The 27,915-nt window shown below is 33.7% G+C and overlaps 1 protein-coding gene and 1 pseudogene across 4 annotated transcripts; both read left to right on the forward strand.

The window, feature by feature from the left end:
* Nucleotides 1-6,569: 6,569 nt before the first annotated feature.
* Nucleotides 6,570-9,764, forward strand: LOC145605706 (chaperonin-like RbcX protein 2, chloroplastic; annotated as a pseudogene). The gene is made up of 5 exons (XR_014105135.1): nucleotides 6,570-7,241; nucleotides 8,361-8,452; nucleotides 9,048-9,105; nucleotides 9,231-9,304; nucleotides 9,418-9,764. The product of XR_014105135.1 is annotated as a chaperonin-like RbcX protein 2, chloroplastic (transcript).
* Nucleotides 9,765-21,821: 12,057 nt separating this feature from the next.
* On the forward strand, nucleotides 21,822-27,502 carry LOC145605157 (nuclear transcription factor Y subunit A-1-like). Of its 3 annotated transcripts, none has more exons than XM_081661184.1 (7): nucleotides 21,822-22,079; nucleotides 23,344-23,672; nucleotides 24,291-24,406; nucleotides 24,522-24,593; nucleotides 26,380-26,544; nucleotides 26,654-26,780; nucleotides 26,871-27,502. In XM_081661184.1, exons 2-7 carry the CDS (start codon nucleotides 23,396-23,398, stop codon nucleotides 27,023-27,025), a joined length of 912 nt encoding a protein of 303 aa, XP_081517310.1. In that variant the 5' UTR covers nucleotides 21,822-22,079; nucleotides 23,344-23,395; the 3' UTR covers nucleotides 27,026-27,502. The 3 variants fall into 3 exon arrangements, with proteins under 3 accessions (XP_081517310.1, XP_081517311.1, XP_081517312.1); XM_081661185.1 differs by having other exon boundaries at nucleotides 26,877-27,502; XM_081661186.1 differs by having other exon boundaries at nucleotides 23,344-23,651.
* The last annotated feature ends 413 nt before the right edge of the window (nucleotides 27,503-27,915 follow it).

Here is a 27,915-nt window from a genome sequence, read left to right on the forward strand (position 1 = left end):
TGTTCTTCAGAGTCTTTATTAATTGAATGGGCTTTAAGTTTCAATGTTATGGGCTTTATGTTAACAAAAGTTATGGGCTTTTGCAAGGTTGACCCAATGAAAATATTTTTACTTTCAATTGAACTTTTGAAGAAAATAAAACGAGAATTGTTTTTGAAGTTTAATCATGAGTTGTTTTCAAAACAAAATCGATGAGTAGTACTCCGTATGAACTATGAACTTAAATTAGACGAAATTGGAGCCTTCAATTTTGTAATTTTTTTGACCTTTTTTCGTCCGAAAATAAAAATTGCCGATATGTTTACCATGATCCCTAATATCCTCCGGGAGTCAAATTGGGTCGGTGGAACCATCCAATATGCCCTTAAATAATCATTTTACCCGTTCACAACTTGAAGTGATTTCGTAAACTCAAGTCTACCACGGAAGTTTATGACAGCATATAAGGATCATATATGGTTTCAGACGGCATTATATGACACCGAAATATATCCCTTATGGTTTCAATGCTTTTCCCCACCGTGCCCCGAAACCTCAAAATTTCCTCAAAAAGCGTGGATTATACCCTTCAATTTTGTAAAATTTTTTACCTTTTTAGCCCAGAAATAAAAATTGTCGAGATGTTTAACATGGTCCCTTACATCCTCCGGGAGTCAAATTGGGTCGTGGAACCATCCAATATGCCCTTAAACAGTCATTTTACCCGTTCACAACTTGAAGTGATTTCGTAAACTCGCACCTACCACGTATATTTATGACAACATACAATGATCATATATGGTTTCAAACGGCATTATTTGACCCCGAGATATATACCCTAGGGTCTTAACACTTTTCACCACCGGGCCTCGAAACCTCAAAATTTCCTTAAAAAGCCTGGATTATTATAGCCTCCAATTTTGAAATTTTTGGACCATTTTTCGTCCGAAAATAAAAATTGTCGAGATATTTATCATGGTCCCTAATATCCTCCGGGAGTCAAATTGGGTCGGTGGAACCATCCAATATGTCCTTAAACGATCATTTTATCCGTTCAGAACTTGAAGTGATTTCGTAAACTCAAGCCTACCACGGAAGTTTATGACAACATATAAGGATCATATAGTTTCATGCGGCATTATATAACCCCGAGATGTATCCCTTAGGGTTTCAATGCTTTTCGCCACTATGCCCCGAAACCTCAAAATTTCCTCAAAAAGCGTGGATTATAGCCTTCAATTTTGTAAATTTTTTGACCTTTTTAGCCCGGAAATAAAAATTTTCGAGATGTTTACCATGATCCCTAATACCATCCGGGAGTCAAATTGGGTCGGTGACACCATCCAATATGCCCTTAAACGGTCATTTTACCTGTTCACAACTTGTAGTGATTTCGTAAACTCAAGCTTGCCACGAACGTTTATGTAATTATATAAGTATCATATGTGATTTCAAATGGAATTATATGACCCCGAGATGTATTCCTTAGGGTCTCATGGCTTTTCGCCACCGGGCCCCGAAACCTCAAAAAGCGTGGATTAAAGCCTTCAATTTTGTAATTTTTACACCATTTTTCACCCAGAACCAAAAATTGTCAAGATGTTTACCATTGTACCTAATACCCTCCGGGAGTACAATTTGGTCTGTGGAACCATCCAATATGCCCTTAAACGGTCATTTTACCCATTCACAACATGTAGTGATTTCGTAAACTCAAGCCTACCACGAACATTTATGACAATATATATTGATCATATATTCTTTCAAACGGCATTACATGACCCCGAGATGTTTCTCTTAAAGTTTCAAGGCTTTTCGCCACTGTGCCCCGAAACCTTAAAATTTCCTCAAAAAGCGTGGATTATAGCCTTCAATTTTGTAATTTTTTGACCTTTTTCGCACGGAAATAAAAATTGCCTACATGTTTACCATGGTCCCTAATACCCTCCAAAACCCAATTGGGTCAATGTAACCATCCAATATGCCCTTAAACGGTCATTTTACCTGTTCACAGCTTGAAGTTTCGTAAAATCAAGCCCACCACGGACGTTACAGACAACATACAATGATCATATGTGGTTACAAAGAGAATTATATGACCCCGAGATGTATCCTTAGGGTCACAAGGATTTTCGTCACCGGGCTTTGAAAACTCAAAATTTCCTGGCCACAAAAAGCGTGGATTATAGCCTTTGATTTTGTAATTTTTTTACCTTTTTTCGCCCGAAAATAAAAATTGCCGAGATGTTTACCATGGTCCCTAATATCCTCCGGGGGTCAAATTGAGTAGGTGGAACCATACAATACGCCTTTAAACGGACATTTTACCCGTTCACAAGTTGAAGTGATTTCGTAAAATCAAGGCTACCACGGACATTTAAGACAACATATAATGATCATATGTGGTTTCAAATGGAATTATATGACCCTGAGATGTATCCTTTATGGTCTCAAGGCTTTTGCCACCGGGCCTAGAAACCTCAAAAAATTCCTTAATTAAAAACGTGGATTATAGCCTTCGATTTTGTAATATCTTGACCTTTTTTAGCCCAAAAATAAAAATTGCCGAGATGATTACCATGGTCCCTGATATCCTCCGGGAGTCAAATTGCGTCGGTGGAACCATCCAATATGCCCTTAAACGGTCATTTTACCCGTTCACAACTTGTAGTGATTTCGTAAACTCAAGCCTACCACTGACGTTTATGACAACATATAATGATCATATATGGTTCAAATGACATTATATAACCCCGAGATGTATCCTTTAGTATCTCAAGGCTTTTCGCCACCGGGTCCCGAAACCTCAAAATTTTCTCAAAAAGCGTGGATTATAGCCTTCGATTTTGTAATTTTTTGACCTTTTTTCGCACGAAAATAAAAATTGTCGAGATGTTCACCATGGTCCCTAATCCCCTTCAGGAGTCAAATTGGGTCGGTGGAACCATCCAATATGCTCTTAAACGGTCATTTTACCCGTTCACAACTTGTAGTGATTTCGTAAACTCAAGCCTACCAAAGAAGTTTATGACAACATATAATGACCATTTATGGTTTCAAACGACATTATATAACCCCGAGATGTATCTCTTAGGGTTTCAAGGCTTTTCGCCACTGGGCCCCGAAACCTCAAAATTCCTAAAAAACGTGGATTCTAGCCTTCAATTTTGTAATTTTTTGACTTTTTTTCGTCCGGAAATAAAAATTGCCGAGATGTTTACCTTGGTCCCTAATATCCTCCGGGAGTCAAATTGGGTCGGTGAAACCATCCAATATGCCCCATAAACTATCATTTTACCCGCAACTTAAATTGATTTCGTAAACTCAAGCCTACCACGAACGTTTATGACAACATATAAGGATCATATATGGTTTCAGACAGCATTATATGACCCTGAGATGTATCCCTCAAGGTTTCAATGCTTTTCGCCATCGTGCCCCGAAACCTCAAAATTTCCTCAAAAATCGTGGATTTTAGCCTTTAATTTTGTAAATTTTTGACCTTTTTAAGCTCGGGAATAAAAATTGCCGAAATGTTTACCATGGTCCCTTACATCCTCCGGGAGTCAAATTGATTCAGTGGAACCATCCAATATGCCCTTAAATAGTCATTTTACCCGTTCACAACTTGAAGTGATTTCGTAAACTCATACCTACCACATACGTTTATGACAACATATAATGATCACATATGGTTTTAAACGGCATTATTTGACCCTGAGATATATACCCTATGGTCTTAACACTTTTCACCACCGGGCCTCGAAACCTCAAAATTGTCTTAAAAAACCTGGATTATTATAGCCTTCAATTTTGTAATTTTTTAACCATTTTTCGTCCGGAAATGAAAATTGTCGAGATGTTTACCATGGTCTTTAATACCCTGTAGGAGTCCAATTGGGTCGGTGGAACCGTCAATATGCCTTTAAATGGTCATTTTACCCGTTCACAACTTCAAGTGATTTCGTAAACTCAAGCCTACCACAGACGTTTATGACAACATATGATGATTATATATGGTTTCAAACGACATTATATGACCTCGAGGTGTACACTTAGGGTCTCAAGGCTTTTCGCCAACGGGCCCCGAAACCTCAAAATTTCATCAAAAAGCGTGGATTATAGCCTTCAGTTTTGTAATATTTTTACCTTATTTCGCCCAAAAATAAAAATTTTCGAGATCTTTACCATGGTCCATAATACCATCCGGGATTCAAATTGGATCGGTGGAGCCATCCAATATGCCCTTAAACGGTCATTTTACCCGTTCACAACTTGTAGTGATTTCGTAAACTCAAGCCTACCACAGACGTTTATGTCAGCATATAATGATCATATGTTGTTTCAAACGGAATTATATGACCCCGAGATGTATCCCTTAGGGTCTCAAGGCTTTTCGCCACTGGGCCCCGAAACCTCAAAATTCCTCAAAAAGCGTGGATTATAGCCTTCATTTTTGTAATTTTTTGACCTTTTTTCGCCCAGGATCAAAAATTGTTAAGATGTTTACCATGGTACACAATACCCTCCGGGATTACAATTTGGTCGGTGGAACCATCCAATATGCCCTTAAACGATCATTTTACCCGTTCACAACTTGTAGTGATTTCGTAAACTCAAGCCTACCACGGGCGTTTATGACAATATATAATGATCATATATGGTTTCAAACGACATTATATGACCTCGAGATGTAGCCCTGAAAGTTTCAAGGCTTTTCGCCACCACGCCCCAAAACCTTAAAATTTGCTCAAAAAGCGTGAATTATAGTCTTTGATTTTGTAACTTTTTTGACCTTTTTCACCAGAAAATAAAAATTGCCTAGATGTTTACCATGGTCCCTATTACCCTCCAAGAGTCCAATTGGGTCGGTGGAACCATCCAATATGCCCTTAAACGGTCATTTTACCCGTTCACAACTTGAAGTGATTTCGTAAAATCAAGCCTACCACGGACGTTTAAGACAACCTATAATGATCATATGTGGTTTTAAATGGAATTATATGACCCCGAGATGTATCCCTTAAAGTTTCAAGGCTTTTCGCCACCGTGCCCCGAAACCTTAAAATTTCCTCAAAAAGCGTTGATTATAGCCTTCGATTTTGTAATTTTTTTGACCTTTTTCGCCCGGAAATAAAAATTGCCTAGATGTTTACCATGGTCCCTAATACCCTCCAAGAGTCCAATTGGGTCGGTGGAACCATCCAATATGCCCTTAAACGGTCATTTTACCCGTTCACAACTTGAAGTGATTTCGTAAAATCAAGCCTACCATGGACGTTTAAGACAACATATAATGATCATATGTGGTTTTAAATGGAATTATATGACCCTGAGATGTATCCTTTAGGGTCTCAAGGCTTTTCGCCACCGTGCCTCGAAACCTCAAAATTTTCTCAAAAAGCGTGGATTATAGCCTTTGTTTTGTAATTTTTTGACCTTTTTTCGCCCGAAAATAAAAATTGCCGAGATGTTTACCATGGTCCCTAATATCCTTCGGGAGTCAAATTGGATCGGTGGAACCATCCAATATGCTCTTAAACGGTCATTTTACCCGTTCACAACTTGTGGTAGTTTCGTAAACTCAAGCCTACCACAGACATTTATGACAACATATAAAGATCATTTATGGTTTCTAACGGCATAATATAACCCCGAGATGTATCCCTTAGGGTTTCAAGGCTTTTCGCCACCGGGCCCCAAAACCTCAAAATTCGTCAAAAAGCGTGGATTATAGCCTTCAATTTTGTAATTTTTTGACTTTTTTCGCCCAGAAATAAAAATTGCCGAGATGTTAGCCTTGGTCCCTTATATCCTCCGGGAGTCAAATTCGGTCGGTGGACCCATCCAATATGTCCTTAAACGATCATTTTACCTGTTCACAACTCGTAGTGATTAACTCAAGCCTACCAAAGACGTTTATGACAACATATAATGATCATATATGGTTTCAAACGGCATTATATGACCCCGAGATGTATCCCTTAGGGTTTCACGGCTTTTTGCCATCGTACCCCGAAACCTCAAAATTTCCTCAAAAAGCGTGGATTATAGCCTTCAATTTTGTAAATTTTTGACCCGCCACTTTTTTGAACATACATGTCAATTTTTGAACATACATGGATCAATTAAATGCTTTTATAAGTAATTGCACCATAGATACCAAATTCGTAATTTTAAGCCGATTTGACCAATTAAGTAACAGTGAAGGAACCTACTCCTGTAATATGGGTGTTTAGAGAGCCACAAAGGCAGGGTGAGAATCGATCCCAAAGTCTCTAGAAATTAGGAGGGAAGCTCTAATCACTTGAGATATGCTTCACTCTCACCCACTCCTGTAATGTAAAAGCACAAAGTTTGAACAATTTGAACAAATATTGTCGTTCAAGTAAATTTTAGAACAGTTTTAACACGTAAAATGTAAGTACCTTTGAACCCAAAAACTCAATACTTACACGTTGCTTTACCCCAAAACAACCCCCACAACGTTGGAATCCTCTTAACCGTCCAGGTGAACGCAAATTGTAAGTGTGGGAAAACTGCTTAACTAACATCAACCTTTTTTTCTTTGGTCTTCTATAATAAGTAAAAACCCTACATCTTTGGAAAGATTTGGACCTCATAATATTCTCTGGTCGTCACTTTTGTTTGAATTTTCACAAAAAAAAATCACATCTTTGCTTCCTGTACATTCAATTCTCTTCCAAATCTTCCATCTTCAAGCACGTTTCTTCATTTCCAAACCCCCTTTAAGTCCTAGTTCATGCTTCTTTCCGTTTAAAGTTCTGAAATTTATAAACCCCCACCAACTGTTTGTTAAAATTTCCCAGAGAATCTCATTTGTCATTTCATTGATATTTTGAGGGTTTGATTATCTGGGTGTTGTTATTTTCGTGTGTTTTTAGGTGGGTTGGGTTTTGTTTGTGAGAATAATGGTGGGATCTTTCTCTTTACTGACTTCCCCTGTTATTGATTCTTCGCATACTTGCCCTTGTATTTGTTTGGAAACCATGAATTCATCTAGTATGAATCTCAAGAGTGGTGGAGATGTCGGGTTAGGCAGGAAATCGATGGGTAGAAAGCAATCAAAGAATAGGCAGATTGGGTCATTGGAGCTGAGTAGCTCTTTTGTTGATTCAGGGAAAGAATTTTTGGGTATTGTGAATAAGAGGAGCTCAACAAAACAAAGGAAAGTCAGAAGCCCTGTGATTGTCAGTGAACTTGGAGGACAATATGATGACAATTTCGAGGACGTCAAGACGGTAACATCTTTATTTGGGAATTTATCGTTGATTATATTGAATTAAGTTAGTTTATGTTCATATTATTTTAGATTTCATCATTAAAGCTACCAAGTGGATTTAGTTTAATGAATTTTTTAATCTTGTTGAATCATATTGTATTGAATTTTGCTGCAAATTGGATTTATATAATCAGTTATATGACTAATGAATTGTTTTAGTTTGTTAATAATCATATTGAATTAAATTATGGTCGTCAACTCTGCAAAGTGGACTATATCTTCAGTTATTTGATAATAAGTTAGTTACTTAGTTGTACTGGTGTATGCATTGGTAACAATAGAGTTTACAGATCTTGGTGAATTCCAGGATTAATTGTGGTTTGTTCTTCGACTATGTTAAGATCTTGTTGCATTGAGAGCTAATGCAATATATTAATTGAAAAAATAAATAAAAGTTTGCTATGCAAAATTTCTCTGTTTCCTAGTTTTTTGAGTGAAAGCATTATCATCGTGGACCTGTAGTGCTGGCTGTAGTTCTTAGGAATGTGATATATGTGCATGCTTCCATAGGTTCATGCTATTCTCTGTAACTTATCTTAGCAGGTTGTAAATTTGTTTTTTTAATACGCTGTCACGAATGTTTAGGGAATCTTATTTTAAAGTCATGTTGCTAGGGGAAAATTTGCTACCTGATGTTGTAAACTTGTTTCCTAAGTCTGTCTCATCGACATTTGGATTTTCCTTAACTCCTGTTTCAAATGGAGGAGGTAGCGCTTGGATTAGAAACAAGTACTTAAATTTACATAAACCATTCTCATGGAGCCGTGTCTCTAAATTAAACATTAATGTATGTGGATACAGCCATGGAGCTATTTACTATTTTGTACTACACAATGAAAGTGAAGAACTATTTGATCAATTTATTGGCTTCATGATGGGCAGTAAACATTGATGACTTTATTTGATCATATTTTTTTATCTGCTTTACGTAAATTTCATTATACAACATACTACTTTTGTAGTCCTGTTAAACTAGAGAACTCTACAAAACTTTTTTATGTTGATGACTAATGATATTGTCTCTTCTTCTACGTCAACGTTTATTTGATGAAGATATCTTGCTCAATTTTGCTTGCAGCAATTACTCAACTATTTTACTTACAAAGCTACAAGGACTGTTTTAAACCAGCTTTACGAAATGAATCCCACTCAATATACGTGGCTGTATAAGTAAGTAGGCAATTGATTATCTTTTACAGTTTTTACTTATTTGTATACCTTGCACATCTTCTTTTTCTCACTAAATACTATTTCTCTGGAGAAGTAAGAATTAACTTGGCTGGCTCAAAACTGTTAACTTCTAGTGGCCTATTTTACATGTTAGTGTTTTAGAGTCTTCATGACATATCTACCTCTTTTGTGACCTGAAAAACAACACTTGTGACGACAAACGTTATGAAAGCTTGGAAAATCAAGCATGAGGAGTTTAAATTTTAGAGCTCAAAACATAATGGGGCTCCTGTTTGATTATGTATGTCGTTGGATTAAAATCAAGTATAAGTTCAAACTTTAGAGTGGTCATAGAGCTAAAAATATGATGACTCTTTGTAAGCTTTATTTATGCTCTGTATTTAGTTATTTACATTCTGTGAATCCTGTTAATGTTCTAGATTGATGACAGATAGCTCCTATCAAATGTATATCATGTGCACCATTTCAACCGAGCATCTGATAAATGCTCCAAGTTTTAAAATTTATTCTTGGTTGCATGAATTGAATGAACTGCGGTATTTCAGCTTCATGAACTTGGGTTTTGTCAATGCAGTTTTCTCGTTGCTAACAAACCTGGAGATGGGAAGGTGTTCATCCGTAACCTAGGGAAAGTAAGTTTCTGAAGCCATATGCTTTTACATTCAATTGTGAATCCCGAGCTTCAAACCCATCCCTCCCAAAATAAGGGACCAATAACCAAGGGATAACTCAACATACTAACTCTTGTAATTGACAGGAAAAACAAGAACTTGCAGAAAGAATAATGGTAAGTTGGTAACACGCCTTCATTTGTATGGAAAATGGATTAAGGTGTGCTAGCAGCTCATCTCCTCTCTTCCTCAGTATCAATTTACCTGCAAGTCCAAGTAAAATTGTTTGGATTTTTAATCTAACCCCATAATCCTCCTGACATTTTGATGCAGAAATGTGACCATGGTGAAATATATCAATTCATATCAGATGAAAACTTGGAGTTGATGCGGGAAAGGCTATTGGAGACCATTATATGGCCTTCAGATGACACAAACACGGAAAAGATTGGTTAACTTGCATTCGAGGATATCTATTTCTCACTACTTTTCGGCTGCCTTGTTCAGTGTGTCCTGAAGTCTTCATCGAAAGATTAAGATGAACAATACTATGGTGCTTTTTGTAGATGCATGCTTTTGTACATAGTATTGGTTATTTTAGGCTATTAATTGCAAGAATTTTCGTTCTGATCTTCACTTTATTAGATGTGAAGTATATTGTTATCAATTACTAAACCAAATGATGTTTTACTCTTTCTTGTTTGATCAGAGCTTCAAACAAGAATGATGTCCTAATTAGTCAATTACTCCTGATTTTGGTTACTTTTGACCAAAAAAAAAATGAAAAAAAAAGGTCATTTCTTCCTCATTAGGGGGATGCGTAAAATCCGTATATTATGCCGTTTATAATCATGCTAATTTTTTTATATTATTTTTTAATCAAAAAAGGTGGCAGTACATGACTTTATGACATTAATTGGGAAAATTCCTCCATCCATCAATCAATCAATTAAATACTACTAAAAGCGAATCTAAAGACACACTTGTCAATATATTATAAAAAATTTCCCGCCAAAAGTACCTTCTAAAAAAATTATTGTTATGTAAGGAAAAAATAAATTATATCCAAATCATGACATAATTTGTTTTATACTCCCTCCGTCCCTAAATTACATTCCTCCTTTCTATTTTTGGTATTCCAAAATTACATTCCTCCTTTCTATCTTTGGTAAGTTTTTTTAGTAAATCAACTCTCTTTTTTTGTTTTATATTTAATGCTTTCTCACTCATCCTTACCTAATCTCACTCATAATCCTTGTGCCAAACTACAATGAATATGATTGGTTAAAAATTTTCAATTAGGAGCATGTGATTGGTCCTTTTTTTTTGCAAAGGATTGATGACATGTCATGAGTAATAAATATTCTATCTTTATACTTCCCATTGCATTATCTAATTATTGTTATTTGTCTTATTCTTCTCTCCTTAATTCCCGTGTAAATTTCCAAACAGGAATGTAATTTAGGGACGGAGGGAGTATTAAATATAAATCTTTTTCTAAAAGATTAAACTATCCAAATATGTATTTTAAATATTTTCTCTCACATGCTTTTATGTTTTATATACTCTATAATTTTTAATATTCAATTCATTATATCAAAAAATTTATAATAAAATTGTCAAAAATATTTAACAACCGTGCATTACACGGGATTTAACCTAGTTAGAGTATAAAGTTAAGCAGTTCACTGTTATTTCAAAGGGTGAACCGGGTAGAACACCCAAAAAAAAAAACATTAATGTTAAAAAGAGAACTTGATTAGTATTACAAGGTCAATTTGAACATGAATTAAACCAAAAAGAATAGGGTCTGGCTAGTGTGAGGTACAAAATTATTATACAAAAAACAAGTCGGTTATGAGAAATAAAAAAGAAAAAGAATTAAAAGAATGAAGATTACTAGTATGCATGTACCTCTCTAAAACTGAGTAGAATTCACTGCAAATTGAGCTTGAATCCAAGCTTGGAAGAAATGAACTAACCTCTAACGATTATTTATATGTTCTAAAAGATCCAATTTGATATACAACCCAACTTTCATTCAAGATATTTTTGAAATCAAGCTACTTAATCTTTGATTCTATTTTCTATCCCGCATCAAAGTTGATCACTTCACGAATAAGGCAATAAAAATCTCCCTTATCGCAAGTGAAGTTTTTTTAGCCAATTTTTATAAAAATTATGAAAGATTTATTTAGTTTTATGTAAAACTGTATTATTGGGTCAAATTATAACTTATGTATAACTTAGGGCCTATTCACATTTACTGAGCTGAGCTGAGCTCGAACTAAACTAAAGTGAATTGAATAGAGCTAAAATGAATATTTTATGAGAGAATAAAATTGGGAATTGATTGGAGCTGAGCTTAACTGATTAGAGCTGAACAGACCCTTAGGTTAGGCCATGTTCGATGAAATGTAGCTGTATAGGTATTTGTAAGTTGTGGTCGTAGTTGTTATGAAGATGAATGATCAAGTAAGGGCCTGTTCTCATACGTTGAAATTCAGTTTAGTTCAGCTCAATTCAGTTCAGCTCAGTTCAGTTCAGTTCATCTGAGTTCAGTCAATGAAAACAGCCCCTAAAAGCATTTGGTAAAATATCTATATGCGGGGGAAAAAAACTTGTGACTACCTTTAATTATCAAAAGCAGATAATTATACTATTTTCAATATAATCTAGCTACCTCCACCACTGAACATTATCCCCGCCGTAATGGCCTTAATTATTCGACAAAACTAGTTGGCCGGTAGCGGGTATCTTTTGGCTACTAAATAACGGGTAATCGTTAGAGTAGCGAGTAGTTGTCAATTAGTAGCGAACTAGCAGGTAGAGAAGAACTATCAATGTAACGATCGATAAATTAAGTTGAGTGTTTACCACTTATTACTGAACTAATTAGGTAACTCTACTTTGAGGTAGGATTAGTTTACCACTTATTAGAAGCTAATCTTTTTTTTTTTTTGACAAAATTAGAAGCTATTCTTAAAATAACAACGAATATGAAAAAAATGAATAAATTAGCTTGTTTTCAAGAAAAAAAAAAAGAATTAATTAAGTTGGATAAAAAATAAAAAGCGTCACAATTCTACAAATAACAAGTTCACAATGACATTGTAAAGCTTTAATTAATTAATATATGTTTCTAGTTATGTGTTAAAAAAAAAAAACAAGTTCACAATGACATTGTTTCACATAAATTTATCGAGCTTTATTGACAAAAATATCTCTAAACAAGTAAATACGGAGTACAAGGTTTAAAAAGTACAAGTGGTAAAATCAAATTTGATAATTACCCAAAAAAAAATTTCTTTTATAAATATAAAGAGATAAATATAGGGACAAATTAGTACTCTAGTAAGTATAAACCTAAATCCTCTCTTGGCACTTCCTCCTTTTTCTCTCCTAGCCTATTGCCTCCTCTTTAATTTCTCTCTCATACACACACACTTTCTCTCTCCTCCTTACAAAAGTCCTGATCATAAAACCCTTCTTTAATGTATCTTTGCTTCTACAAGTGATGTTAAGTCTTCATCATCAAGAATTTTCTCAGAAATAATCGAATTTTAGTTTACAACAAAAAGGTATGTCCCCTAAAGAACTAGTCCTATTTCTCATCTTTCAAGAAAATGTCATTTCTATTAAAAATCATTTTTAAGAAAAAATTTAAAGTAATTATTTTTTTCTTCTTTTACTTTGTTATTTATGTTATTGAATAAATCATTTGATTTTATAATTCATTTCAGTCTCTCTCAAAAACAAAAACCTATTCAGAAATAATGGCACCAACAACAAGTAGAAGAAGAACCCAAAAATCAACACCAACAACAAGGAAGATTATCACAAGGAGCATATACAAGAAGGAGCAACTATTGCTACATAGCCAAAAACCACCCAAGAAATCAAAGGAAAATAATCGTGTTGAATCGGTTTCGTGTTTCGACAACGATGAAGATGATCATCTCCAACACAATCAAAGAATCAACAACAGCAACAAAAGTAGTAATAATAATAGCTCATCAAATGGTGGTAGTGGTGATTTGTGCACAACACCAAAATCAGAGAAGTATAAGATACCAGAGATAACAACATGTCCACCAGCACCAAAGAAGCCAAGAAATAGTATTTGTTTATTTCAAAAAAGGAGGCCAATCACTTTTTTTGCTCATCCTGATTTAGACAAATTCTTCATGTTTGCTACTCCTATCAGAGATATCAAGGTTTGAATTTTCCCCCTTTTTTTTCAAAATCAAAAAATTTTCAAAAAAAATTAATTATAACTAATAGCATATTTAGCGTGTTTTATTTTTAATTAATTAGTTAATAGGCCTCTTTTTTTTTTCTTTTCTTTTTTTTTTTTTTTTTTTTGAAGAGTAATAGTGTGAATGAGGTTTTTAGTAAAAACCCTTTTAGGTAAAGGGTTTTTTTTTTTTAAATTAAAAAAAAATATTGGGAAGTTTTTATTAACATTTTATAGTTAGCTCTTTTTTTTTTTTTTTTTTTTGAAATATAAATTATGGGTGAAAGAGGTCTCAATCTCACTGACCAAATGATAAATCAAGCATGAGGTTTGTTTGGTAATCATATTTTGGTTTTTAGTAGAATTATTTTCCTGGTGATGAAAAGAAGGAATCTTTATATTACTGTATAAATTTTTAATTTTTATGGTGTGAAATTGTATATATATATATATATATATATATATATATATATATATATATATATATATATATATATATATATATATATATATATATATATATTTTAATTAATTTTTCGTGTTTTTTTAGTTAATTGATATACGATGTGGTCAAATCAAAGAAAGCAAAATGCTTTTGAATTTTCTTTGTGCCGCCCATACGCGTTTTATTAATGTGTATGCTTCTAATTAATTAAAATCTTATTATGTATTTCCTTTTTTATTTTCCTACTTTACTTTAATATAGCAGTCCAATTTGATTGGTGGAATATTATTTTTGATTATATTGGGCAATAATAAAGCTAACTTTGGTACCAAATAATGCTAATTCATTAAAAAGATACTACCACAAACATACCAATCAATGGTCGTAATTATCCCTTAATAACCTCTATTATCTCTGTGTATGACTCGTAATTAGGCTATTTTTTGGTAACAAATTAAGCATTTTATAGTCTTTTTATTTGAGTAGTAAACAGTTCAGTTCTATAAAAATCAGGTGAACTTATTTTAAAATTAAATTTTATTATCATGTCAAAAATATGATGTGCACATATAAAATCCGATAATTATTATTATTTTGAAATGATTAGTCAAGTTCAAATACAAAGGAAATGATGATAAATTGGCAAAATTGTGAATGTAAATTGGTCTACCATGCAATATATGAATTCTATCATGAATGGTTCAATATTCTATATTCTATGCTAATTCTATTGTCTTTTTTGATCAATAAAAAAGGCTTCCACATTCCACAAAAAGTGACCTATTCAAGTCAAGAATTCCACTTTTGTGTGCTCAATTCATCAGCACATCTGCACATACGTATCAATTTCATTTCACAGTTTTAAGTCGATCCCCACACGAGTTGATTGCATTTTTTATTTTTTTATCTATAGAAGGTTTAAAAATGGTCCACGAGAAAGACTAATGACTCAACTAATGAACCAACCATTTCTTTCATGGTTAATTAATCAACAATTTAAAAAGTTAAGTTTAGATTTGATGGTGACTGTCAATTCGCAGTAAATTATCATTCGCATTTGAGAGAACTATAGTTTATGTTAACATGTGTAGGTATCACGTTGATTCATACCTCGACGAGGGAATATTAAATTAGACACATACTACGTGTGTGATATACATCCATAAAGATATAATCATACAAGGATATTTCAAATTACCCAAAAAAAACAACATGATTTGTGAAGATTATGTATTTTTATTTTTATGGGGGTGGTTGGAGACTTGGAGGAAGGAAAAGGGAGGAAATTAGAATAATTCCATTATACTTCAATTAACGCGTGGGACATAAACATAATAGACACGAATAATTGGTCTTGTTATTATGAACTACTCCACTCCATAATTAGATATAGTACAATACATAATACATAAAGATATTGTGATATAAATATATAATATAAAGTTTTTATATGTATCACAATTATATAATATGGTTTGATTTTATAATAAATAAGTAGTATAGGGTGGTGTCTGAGTCAGAGATAGCCATCAATTAGAAGGGAATCCAAGGAAGAGAGTGGCTCGTGCGGGTTGTGATCATTGTCCTTGTTAGTAGGGAATCTCAAGAAATACCCTCCTTTTTCCACTCAAATCAACCAATTTTATTTCTGTTTATTTTCGTTTTATTTGTTTTACACAAATTGTTAAACGTATGGGGCAGGTCACATTGTATGACCAGCTATTGTGAGAGTTATTTCATAAGTGTTATAGGAATTACCCAGTAAAGTCGTAAGTGTTCAAGGATTATTTTGTTAGTATTATAAGGTTATTCCGTTAATGTTATAGGGGTTACTCGATCAATGCTACAAGGGTTACTCGGTCGCTGTTTTAAGGGTTACTTTACTTTTGTACACATAAGACACGCTGTTTTTTTTTTTATCTAGACTTCATATTACTTTGTTTTTATTTTTTATGTTTTAATTATTATTTATGTAAATATACTTTTATATGGTTATGTGTTGAAGATAAGGGGGTGAATTTCCTGATTGTATGCAGGGTAAGCAGCAGAGTGACATTGACTGGCAATAAATTTGGGGTTGTATTCTTTGCATATGCTCAGAAAATTAACTTGTGTTTTTAAGGGGAGGCAATGTTCACTGATCAAGTGACTTAATAACTTTTTGATTATGACATGAGTTTCCTTGCCTTAGATTCCTTTTAACTAGGCAGTTGCCTGCCAATTCTGGTACTTGTGTAAATATGGAGTACTTGTATTTCCTCTTTTGTTTGTCCAATCGTGTGGAAGTAGTAATGTAATACGTAGTATACCAGAAGTTATGTATTTGTTGTTAAGGCAAATTTGTAAATATTTAATCTAAAAGTTAACATTAGTATCATTGAATTGTAAAATGTACAATTGATAGTGGAATAATACTATAGTTTATAAATGATTATAATGATACGGAGTACTAAAGATTGCTACAATGGTATATTTTGAAGCTACTAGTATATATACGAATCGGTTATAAAATTGTGGCTTTAGTAGTGTAATGATATTATAAATGGTTGTGAAGTTGTAATGGTACTAAAATGACTATAATGGTATACTAAAATTTGAAAATTAAAGTGACAAAATGTGGTCTCATTACCTTTTATTGTTATACTAACTTACCATTATACCCTTGTTATTATGTACCAACACATACACATACATAACAATATCCTTAGCTTTAGAATTCCTCATACGATTATGTCGATATACAAGCATGGCTTTAGTTTAGTTTTTCGTAATGAGGGTTCGTGGATCAGACATCAAGTGAAGCTCGACTTAGTATTATTATATGAGATCAATATACAAGGTCCCACACTTTTGGACTAAATTTTAAATTATTTAAGCTTGGCTTAGCTTAGGGCATGTTCTCATACGATTATTTTCAGTTCAGTTCAGCTCCTAATTTCCTTCTCTTATAAAATATTCATTTCAGTTCAGTTCAGTTCTAATAAGTTATGTTCAGCTCAGCTGAGTTCAGTCAATGAGAATATGTCCTTAGTATTATTCTACTTCAGTTTAATTCAATGTAGTTCGACTCAACTTAGTTCATTATTCTACTTTTATATCTATACATGAAGTGTAACTCATTTGGTCTAGACTTTGCTTAACTTATTTTGTCTAGACTTAGCTTAACTTATTTTGTCTACTACAATATAAGTTGGAGTAGGTTAGATAAAACAAGTAGTCCTAACCATTTCATAAACCTGGCCAAATATGCCTTGATTGACGAGCTTCAATGCTTTGTGATATGTAAGACAATTAATTTCTTTTCTTAGATTTATATCTTTGATGTCCTCTACTAGAAAAGATTTTTCTTTTTAAAACTATGTAATGGGGTTCTCTCATGCTTTTAGTTACATTTATGTCTACTAATAAAGAGTGCATAAATGAGACTAAAATGGTTTATTGTACGGAAATGACATATCTTTGTAGTTCATCTTTTGCTTTTGTTTTCCTTTTGAAATCAAATTACCAAGGCCAAGATCACAATCATTCTCAAAGTTAGGGCCGATAATGTAACGTGACTTACTAAAGATAATTAATTTACAAGTACTAATTTTGGCCTTGTATGTTTTAGTCCTCGATATTAAGAGTTCAAAAGATTAGCTAAAGTTTCACTTTGATTCTTTAATTTAAATATGTATATTGATCACTTTCACTAGCAATTGTCAGGAACATACACCACCATAAGTCTTCATTTATCCATTACAACGTATATAATTAATACTAAGGGCCTGTTTTCATTGACTGAACTGAACTGAACTAAACTAAACTGAATTGAACTGAACTAAACTGAACTGAACTGAACTGAAATGAATATTTTATTAGAGAAGGAAATTAGGAGCTGAACTAAACTGAATTGAGCTCAACTGAACTGAACTGAACTGAATTTCAATGTATGAGAACAGGCCCTAATTAGGGTTTTATGCTTACCATTAGCAAATTATTTGCGGCATAGAAATGCCCAAAAGACCGAGTTTCATATTTTTTGGTTCGATTATGTTTACAACATGATTTTTTTTTTTTATCAACAAATGGAGGTATTGAAATTTTTTTAAAAAGGGAAACATGAATTGGTGTAGGTAAACAACCCAAGAAGGAGGGGGCACAATTGGTCCCATTACAAATTAAACAAATTATGTTCCCCAAAACTTATCAGCAAAGGATGAATAACCCTCCTCTACTGAACCCGCTATAGATCAGACTCAATCAGTAACGTCATTAATTTATATCTTCTCTAATATGACACGATTCACACATGAACAATTATAGGGTTTTGACGATTAACGAACTATCGTTATGCACAAATACTTGTCAATGCTAGATACTAATTTAAGTGATATAAGGAATAAGATGCAATTTCTTAGTCTATATAATACTTGAGTGTGCATGGTATGTAAATAAACCAAGACTTTGAACTACTATCAAGTAGATAAGAGATACACAACATATATAAAAGTTGGGAATCCTTTTTTTCATAATCAAATCAAGGAAGTTTACGTGAAGTAATTACATACATATTGATTACTGTTATTTCGTGTAATAGTACACTTGATTGTCACAAATAGACATAAATTAAGTTGAAAAAAATGTAAGTGGCTTCTCGGAATGAGGGTTGACAAAATGTGTTCATAGGAAGGAATCAATTAAAAAAATAAAATTGCATTTGGATTGGTGTCTTTTTGCTAAAGTTGATGAATTCCTTTTATAATTCCAATGATATAATGTACGTGAAAATATATAAGTATGTATAATATCAAAGCAAATGCTTCTTTTTTTTAAAAAAAAAAATATGAGTTAATTAAATGAAGTATGTGTCATAGGAAACTCATCAGAGCTTTTCTAGAATCCGAGGTTCTCTTTGCTCCTTCCAGTAATACTTTGGCTTTTGAGTCAAAACACCATTACTAGCTTAACTACTGTTGTAATTAAAGTTTGGGCAGCACTTATTCAGTTTTCCCTCCTTCAATGTGTTTTTTCTTTTGGGGTATTTGTCTGCTCTTATTAGGGCTGGCAAAAGTTAATCACACATACGCACCGAGGGAAAACATTAGTTATTTCAAAACAAATGTTTCAATTTAAAGTTTTACACCATTCACATACTCTGCCTTGATCTCGTTAATATTGATACATAAGATTAAATATATGGAGAATATAAGCATGCATGTGGACACTGAATTGTCATAATCGTTTTAGTGTATGGTTTATAAATATCAACCGTTTATTGGTTTATAATTCAATCATGTTGATAATTGAAGAGGTTTTTGGTCAGAGCAACATTCCGTATTGGCAAATATGCCCATCAAATTAGAAATTTTTTATTTTTTTATTTTGAAATAAAAGGAGTAACAACACAACACAATACAAGTTGTCATGTAATAATCCATCTGCCTAGCTTTTATGATGTATTCAAGTTTATTATTTTGTATTTTATTTTAAGGTTTTTTTTTCTTTTTTGTGAGTTATTAGTAAATAACAATTAGATGCCATTATACATATGATGTATTTAATGAGTTCATGTGATATAATATATGTATAGTAATATACGTTCATTAAAAAAAAAAAAACAAAATACCTCTCTTTGAATTTTCAACTCATATTATCTTCTGTTTTTGTTTCTAGCTAGCTAGCATAGATATCTCACAAAGCCAAACCATCTTACTTACTACTACGTAAAATTAATTAGTAGAGCAAATTAATTTAAAAGGATTATTAATTTCCTAACAAAAAAAGAAAAGGATTAATAATTAAGCAAACCTTCCACTTCGTATGGTTTCAAAAAAAAAAAAAAAAAACCTTCCACTTCATATAATAAATCAATAAAGCAAATTAATTGAGTTTGAAACTAGACTAAGGATTCAAACCCTCGATATTATGTCGTTGTAAACACCGAATCCAAGGATCAAGATCATTAACGATGAGGTATTGTATTGTACTTTACAATACTAATTTTACCTATAATTCCTACATATATCAAGTGTTATTATCACATATTGCGTATTACGAGTACGTGTACCACGGTTCCATCTTGTTTGAACCCTTCAACATATCACTTCTTAAAGAAGTGATCAATTGAAGAATGAAGATTAAACAAAGATTTGTGTCTTAGATTTTTTTTTTTTTTATTTTTTTTTTGAATGTGTCTTAGATTGACTATTGTACATAAAAATTGTTTATAGCATTATCCCAAGTGAACGAGCATATCAAGTCCTATGCTTGCAGACAATGTGTATTGGTAAATGGGCCTTAAATATTGGACTTGGTATCTTCTTGGACTCCCAAAAGCTGCTCTTACTCTTACATACCAACACATTTTCCTAGAACTCTAGAAGCCCTATGCAAATATTCCTGATGTTAGGTTTTTAAGGTTTGAGAAAAAAGTTTGTATATACTACTATTAATTCAAGGATTTTATATCCATTTTTATATTTTTGGTCAATTGTTGAGAACTGTTGTCATTTATAAACAAAATCTTTGATCTTTAGCAGTGGATTGAGTCAATATAATTCATCAATCTACTAATTTAAAATAGCTGAATTTGACCATTTTTCTTATTATTGCATCTAAATTGTGCTGCAATTTTTGGTGACATTGAATAGGGTTACTTTAGGGACTTGAATAATACAATACATCAATTTCTTGGAGCTATCATTATTGCTTGTCATAAAAATTGTATATTTGTATTGGTTTGTTTACTTTTCAAACTTTCAACTCTAATTTTGGTCAACAATATTGTGATCTCACCATAAAATAAAGGGTTGTTCTTAAAATTATCAGAATACTAATATATGAAATATTATCACTTTTTTTTTTTTGACAAAGAAATATTATCACTTACAACTTATGCAAATACAATCATTTCACATATTTCGAGTTTTGAGTTTTAATCATATGTTGACATATATGATACAAGTATAAGTCAATATTGTTCTAATATTAGTCTAATGCCTTTAGCCTTTGGGATCATGTTAAACACTAAGCAAACTTGTTTTCAATAATCTATGTGCTACATACCGTTCTCCAAAACTTAAATACTCAAATTTCACAATAAGAGCCTCTTACATTAACTAGGTCTAGTTAGAACATGGTGATGCAATTGGTATAGAGTTTGGGTCAAGGCAAAAGGGTTTGGAAAATAGTTCAAATTAAAAATAAATTACATGTATGCATAGTTTAGTATTTACAAGTACTTAGTTTTATTTATCTACCTCTGTTACAATTTTTATTTGCTCAATCTTTTTATTAGTAGTCAATCATCAAATCTGTTATAGACTCAAATCCACATTGACCCGAACCACTTTAACCCATTTAAATATAGTCCTTTTATGATCTTACTTGCTAGTCAATGACCTTACGTCCTTACCAAGCATAAATGAATCCACCTAATACATTATATCGGGTTTAGCAGACTAGCATTAACACATGTACATTCTAAATGACTACATTGACCCGATCCACTTTGATCCAATGAAATGACTCTCCTCTTTGTTGGCATACTTAGACCCTATTCTTTTAAGCTGCTAGGCAAACAAAGCAAATTTTAGCAGACCAGATTGAGTCAGTAGATTTTAACAAAGCAAATTAGATTTCAGCAAAGCAGCTCAAAAGAATAGGGCCTTTAACCAACCATATCCCTAACCCACCTATTACTCTAATACCAAGTCTATCATTAACACATGTATGTTTTAGTAACTTTTGTTTAACCAAATTTCAAAAATTGACAAATGTAAGGTAATTTCAATTTTGCATAAAAAATTAATCAATTTTTTTTTTTTTTTTTTTTTTTTTTTTTTTTAAAAAAAAGAGAGTGAAAACTAGTGGCGGCTAAAGGGGAGAGTAGTAAGAGTGAAGAGGTATAGTGAAGTAACACGAGAGCACTGGAACACTTCAACGTGTCGTCCTTATACCATTCTTCTTCTGTTGCGCTGTCATCCCGTTTATTTTCCTCCTCTCAATTTTTTTATTATTTATTTATTTATTTTCAAAAAAAACAAAAAACAAAAAAAAAAAAAGACTACCCAACGAAAAGACTTTGCTACGACTTCCTTCTTCACAAGATTGGAGGAGAAAAAAAATTAAAATTTAGAGAGAGAAAATTAAAAAAACAAAAAAGTACCCAAAATTAAATTTTTACAATTTGATTTTTGGGTGGAATTTCAAATTAATTTTGATATATTCAATTGAAAGTTTAATTTCCCCCAATTTTTTGAAATTCTCAAAATTTTAGGGTTCTTATTGTTAATTCCCTTTTGTTTCACCAAGCGAGAATTTTTCTTCCAAGTAAGTATCTTTTTTGCATTCCGATTGGTCTGATTTGAATTTGTTGAGTTTCGACCGTCTTTTTTGAGGTTTTAATTGGTGTTTGTGTTTATAATTCGATGCGAATTTTGGCTTTTTTCGATTTTTTTTTGGGTAATTTTATTTTGAGTTGTTAGGGTTTCTGCATGTCGATATCTATAAATTTTGATTGTTCTGAGAATTCCGTATTAATTGTTTGTGATTCTGTTTGTTTGATTTTCATCGTTGATTGAGCTGGAGGACTGGATTATGATAATTTGGGGAATTTTGGCGGGTTTTACTTTGTCAATGGTTGTTGGGATTTACATTGAGATTTTGGTTAAATTGATTTGGGTTGAATATTGAAATTGTGATTATAATTTTAATAGGTCTTATAGTTTGATAAATGTTGCATTTATTTTGCCTGAAATTATGAGTGAATTATGGTCTCTCAGCTGCAAAGTGTTGAAGGTTGCCAAATTCTGGGGCATTCTGCATGTTAAGTTACCTGAATACTTACCAACCTAGAGAGATATTGATTGAAGAAAGTCTCCGATCATATACAGTGATTGAGTTATCGTGATATAGATAGTGTCGAAGGTGATATAAATCTTTGTCAATTTTTCTTAGAAAGGGGTTAAGACAGGCGATTGCTTAGATATGTGACAATTGATCTAGTAGATAACGAATCGTCCCGTCATACTTTGGTGCCCAGGAAGTGTTGGAAGGGGATGATGATATATGTTTTTTATCACTTGGGGATCTATAGTATTTGATGACTCCAAATTGGTTTGGAACTCGGCTGATTCCTATGTCAAGCTCGAAGGGAGCTTATAGATTGTGAAGCTGGTTTAAGCCTCTCCAGAGTACTTGAAGTTGGTGAATTCATTAGTTCTGATAATTTAATGCCAAAGGTGATAGGAATGGATAAGGATAAGATAGGGGGAAGTAACAAACCATGTTTCTGAGAAATAGTCATTAGTATTCTTATATCTCCGAGAGTATGAGATCTTGTTCTTGATTGGTGGATAGGTTATGTCAGGAAAATTTTATAAAGAGGAGATGACTAATGTCAAGACAAGTATTAAAAAAACGATAATTAGAGAATTACTTCAGTAACTGGATGCAAAGTTGGAAAACAGGATCTTTGCTCAAAATTTTGCTTAGGGATTTGACTTGTATTTTTCCAATGTTAGAATCACATGATTGGTTCTGTGATGCTATTTTTGCAGAATCTCTAGGCTGATTTAGGTTTAACCCATTGCAGGTTCAAAGTTGAATATCTGAGATTGATGCCATTTTAAGTGTGTAACTGAAGCATGCCATCAAAATCTATTTTGGCAAGCCAACCCGAGCCTGTTTCCCACACTAATACTCCACCATCAGCAGCTTGTTCTGATCAGTGGTGGCGAGCGGCTGGATATGGTCCATTGCCTTTAACTGATGCAGTTGGAAGTGTTCCTAAACCAACGTTGCCTAACCATCCAGTTGAGATGTCGGAATCTAAAGATGACCAGTCACTGTCCAATGCAGGGGATGATGAAGAAGAGACCAGCAAAGACTCAGAAACTACAGGTTCTACTTCTACCCCTCGAGGTATTGTTCCACATATATGTTTCTCCCTCTTTTAGATATTAGGCCACATTTCTATTTTGGATCGTTTTTTATTACTAGTCCACATTTTAAATTTTGTCGATCAAAGCTTACAACTTGTCCATATTAGTCTTAACTGATGATAACTTAAATAAAAGAATACTTTGTGGGTACTATGGCGTGGTAAAAATGCAAATTTTTTCAATAAGGATGATTATGATAGTTCTATCCAATTCCTTAGCTGCACCTTCAATTACATGTGGCTTATTATTTAGAAATGGAGGGGGTATCATTATACCAACCAACATAATGTCATGTTCATAAAGTAGTGCTCTATGATTGGAAGAAGTATCTCATACTCTATTTGCTTTCTGATTTTCCCTCCTTATTTTTTGGTGGCTGGGATGGGTGTGTGTGTGTGTGTGTGTTTATGGGCATGTGGCTGTATGTAGTATGTAAACAGGAAATCATTGATAGATTTTAAGGTTTGTACATGAGTTGCAGACTTGCTGGACTTGTCCTAGAATGTGAAGTAGGAATCTAATTTGCTTTTTTGCTTGATTAAGGAACCAATATGTGATTCTCTTCACTATGCTAATCAGTTTATTTTTCCTGCCTCAGACAGTAGCTGTGGGCACGAACTTCAGAAATCGCAATATGGTGAGTCTAGTATGTCTCTTGGAAGTGCAGATTACTATTCACAGCATCCACAGCTAGAACTTGTTGGTCACTCAATTGTAAGTGATACATGTCATTTTTTGCTGACTCTGCTAGATTTGACAAATGATGATTAGTGCTATTATGAATATACTACAACCAACTATTTTTGTAATGCTATACTGCTATATGCAGGCCTGCGCGTCAGCTCCTTATCCTGATCTCTACTATGGAGGAATGATGGCTGCCTATGGATCTCAGCCCTTGGTAGGTCACTTTATATATTCGTAACTGGAGAATTCTTGTCATAGGGGAAGTGGGGAGTGCACTAGGAGTTTTACATGTTCTTAGTAACCTATGATTCTTAATTTATAATTTGTGATTTTCTTTGAGGGCAAGATAATTTTCAAAGAAAAAGGGATGTAGTGAAATAAATTAAAAGCTGTGTTGTTGATTTAATTTGTTGTTGTCTGGTTGTGTTTGCCTATTGTCCAGTGTATGTTTGTTTTTCCCATGTGATCCTTTATGATGTGGAAGTATCACCTTTTCCCCTTCTTATTAGATCAATTTGTTCTAAAGCTCATTAAATTACCATCTTACCACATTATTCTCTTTCCAACATCTCATTATGCCCCCAAGAACTAGCAGCTACACAGATGATCCCTAGAGTAGTGACACTGACCACCCTCTTCTTCATAACTTAGATCCAGGCCATCTAGTTTACTTGATATGAAAAGGGCTTTTGCTACTAGGAATTCACTTTCTGAAATGACTGCTGCTCTTCTGCATCTGTTCTCTGTGCATGAGAAACTTCTTCAATTGCAGTTCTTCAGCTAGAATAATTCTGCATTTAGCGTAATGACATTCTCACTGCAAGCAGTACGTAGTCCTTTCTGAAACCACTTTCCACTCTCTAGCAGTCTCATAAGCTCATTTAGAACCACACGGCTACATACAGTGACATAACTGCAATTAGCTCTGTACAGATTTGAACTTGGAACCTTTAAAGAAAAGAATGCTTGCAGATTTCTGTCATTTATGCATAGGAGCAGAAATACTGAAATAGGAGACTCAATACATATCCTACTTAACATGTTCGCAGAGGCATAATTACCACTGAGTAAGTAGGATTTAAAATTGTCTGACTCCGTTTTTCCCACTCTTGGAAGTCACCTCTCATATATATTTTTTATTGATGGTCATGATAGACCTCCATTCTACTTCATATATGACAAGCAGTCACTTTTAAAATGTCAATTGCCTTTAATAAAGAAAATAAATGAACTTCAAACTGACAGTCTCCAGGCTTAGGCACACGTATGCATTATTTTTCTTTAAGCAATAAGTCTGTAATTTAACCTGTCTAAATCAATTTTTTGAAATGACTATTTGCTGGCAGACTTAAGCATAAAATAGCTTATTCTGCTATTGGAAAGGCTCTATTGACAAGATTATCAGGGTTGTGGCGTTCTCCAGACTACTGATTGGATTTATGTCTTAAGGTTCTGTCCTAGCATCACTTTTGTCTTAGTGCTTGTGGTTAGCCTAAGGTTTATGATAAATGCCTCAATCTTGCAACTTGTGAAAATTGGAAGTTTTAGGATTTATAAAGGATTCTATTTTCAGGGAAATATGAGTGTAGTATTATCTTCCCAATTGATGATCTTGGATGAGTTTTATCTATGGTGATGTGCTTTATCCACCTTCAACCCGAGACAGCTCTCCCATCTTTTATTACAGTAGTAATTGTTTTGCAGGGGAGGGGGGAATTGACTTCTAATTGACGTGGATTGAATGTTATACAGTTGTATAATTTTTATAAAGCTAGCTAGGACAGTTGTGTTTGCGATTGTATTTACAATTTTACAGGTTTCCCACGTTAAGAGATCTCTTTCATCTGTCAACATCAAGTGCTTTCAGACTCGTCCAAAACATTGTTATCTGTTTGGCCTTAATTTTAAGAATAAGATATGCTGTTTGTTTTTAGGCTCAAGTTGGGTAATGCTGTGTGCCTGTGTGACTAAATCTTTCCTTGAATGTATGATATGACTAGGTTCCTCCCCAGTTTTATGGGATGCATCAACCCAGGATGCCTCTACCTCTTGAGATGGCACAAGAACCTGTTTATGTCAATGCTAAGCAGTATCATGGAATCTTGAGGCGGAGGCAGGTTCGTGCTAAAGCTGAGCTGGAGAGGAAACTTATCAAAATCAGAAAGGTAATTGCATGCTTGATCCATGTAGACTTTGTATCTAATTGTCTTTTGTGATCTTTGAATGCTTTGCATCCTTAATGTGTTTTTTTATTTTCCCTCTTCTTTTCTGTAGCCATACCTACACGAGTCTCGCCACCAACATGCTTTGAGAAGGGCTAGAGGTACAGGAGGACGTTTTGCGAAGAAGGGTGAAGCTGAAGGTTCTGGCCACTCGGCTGATGAGAAAAATAAATCATCAGGTTTTGATTTACCCTTCTGATCTTTCATTGGATATTTTCAGGATGTTGCCTTTATTCTCTTTTTACCTCTGGATTTTTATATACAATCAGATGCAGGAGGGTCCCATTTGCATGAGGCCCATGAAGAACGTGCTGACATCTCCAACGGTTCAGGAGGAACTAGAACTGGGGAAGGTCAGTCGAACCAGCAATGGGGTAGCAGCATGTCCAGTGACCAGGCTCCGCAATGTGCACTAGCCATCTGATAGTTTGAGCATAACAAGGGAGTCGAGAATTCAACTACCTGGATAGAAGATGTATATGTCCTATTTCTCTTTATCTTTTTATGGCAGATTGGATCTTCTCTTGGCCTTAAATGGCCAAGCGGCAAATCATTCTTGGCTGGTTAATAGTGCTTGTGGGTGTCAGGGAGAGTAGGATAAAGTTGGATAGCAAATTAGCAGTTTGATGGCCTTTGTGTTTATCGGCATACCCTCTGGATTATGTACAGTTTGTAGTTTTTATTTTTCAGTAGTTCAGAGCTTTAGGTTAGTGAGGAAGGATAATGAGGCTAAGATATCATCATTTGGTAGCTTGTATGTTCTATCTTGATGACTTTTACTTCATTTTAGTACTTTGTATAGTTGGTAGGTTTATGGTGCTATTAGGTTCGTATTTGAGATATTACTATACTCTTGGCTGGCTGCAGCTCATAAAGTGTTTGGAACAAATAGGTTTACCGAGATTTTGTGTTTAACAATTCTACTTTAGACTAACTCTGCATGTTTTACTGGCATTTACGCGGTTTTGCTGAATAGTGAGCTTCTGCTGGTTTGTTTTGCTCTGCTCAGGGTGACAATTGGAGTAGGAAAATACGTATAAGAAGCTACTTTGATTTTTGGTAGATTCATGGGCACTAGACTGTTCAATCATATAATCAACGAAATTGGAGAGTTGACAATGCTAGGGGGCATCTTCAACGTTTTTGTTCAATTTTCCACGAGGGTGACACAAGCATAAGTAAAACTGTAAACAATGTTGTAAGTGCAATGTATGTACACGAGGGGAAAAAAAAAAAAAAGGTGCCTTTCATATTTTTTGTTTTACTCCTTTCTAATTTATAGTACTTCCGTTTCTTTTTAATTGTCACATATTC

The sequence above is a fragment of the Chenopodium album genome, chromosome 22, assembly GCF_948465745.1.
Source record: "Chenopodium album chromosome 22, dcCheAlbu1.1, whole genome shotgun sequence".
Classification (NCBI taxonomy): Eukaryota; Viridiplantae; Streptophyta; class Magnoliopsida; order Caryophyllales; family Amaranthaceae; genus Chenopodium; species Chenopodium album.

Excerpts from the sequence above, each read along its gene's own strand:
- LOC145605157 (XM_081661184.1), top strand. The coding sequence starts at position 23,396 with ATGCCATCAAAATCTATTTTGGCAAGCCAACCCGAGCCTGTTTCCCAC. Across the intron at positions 24,594-26,379 it reads CCTATGGATCTCAGCCCTTG|GTTCCTCCCCAGTTTTATGG; the intron begins GTAGGTCACTTT and ends TGATATGACTAG. Across the intron at positions 26,545-26,653 it reads AACTTATCAAAATCAGAAAG|CCATACCTACACGAGTCTCG; the intron begins GTAATTGCATGC and ends TCTTTTCTGTAG.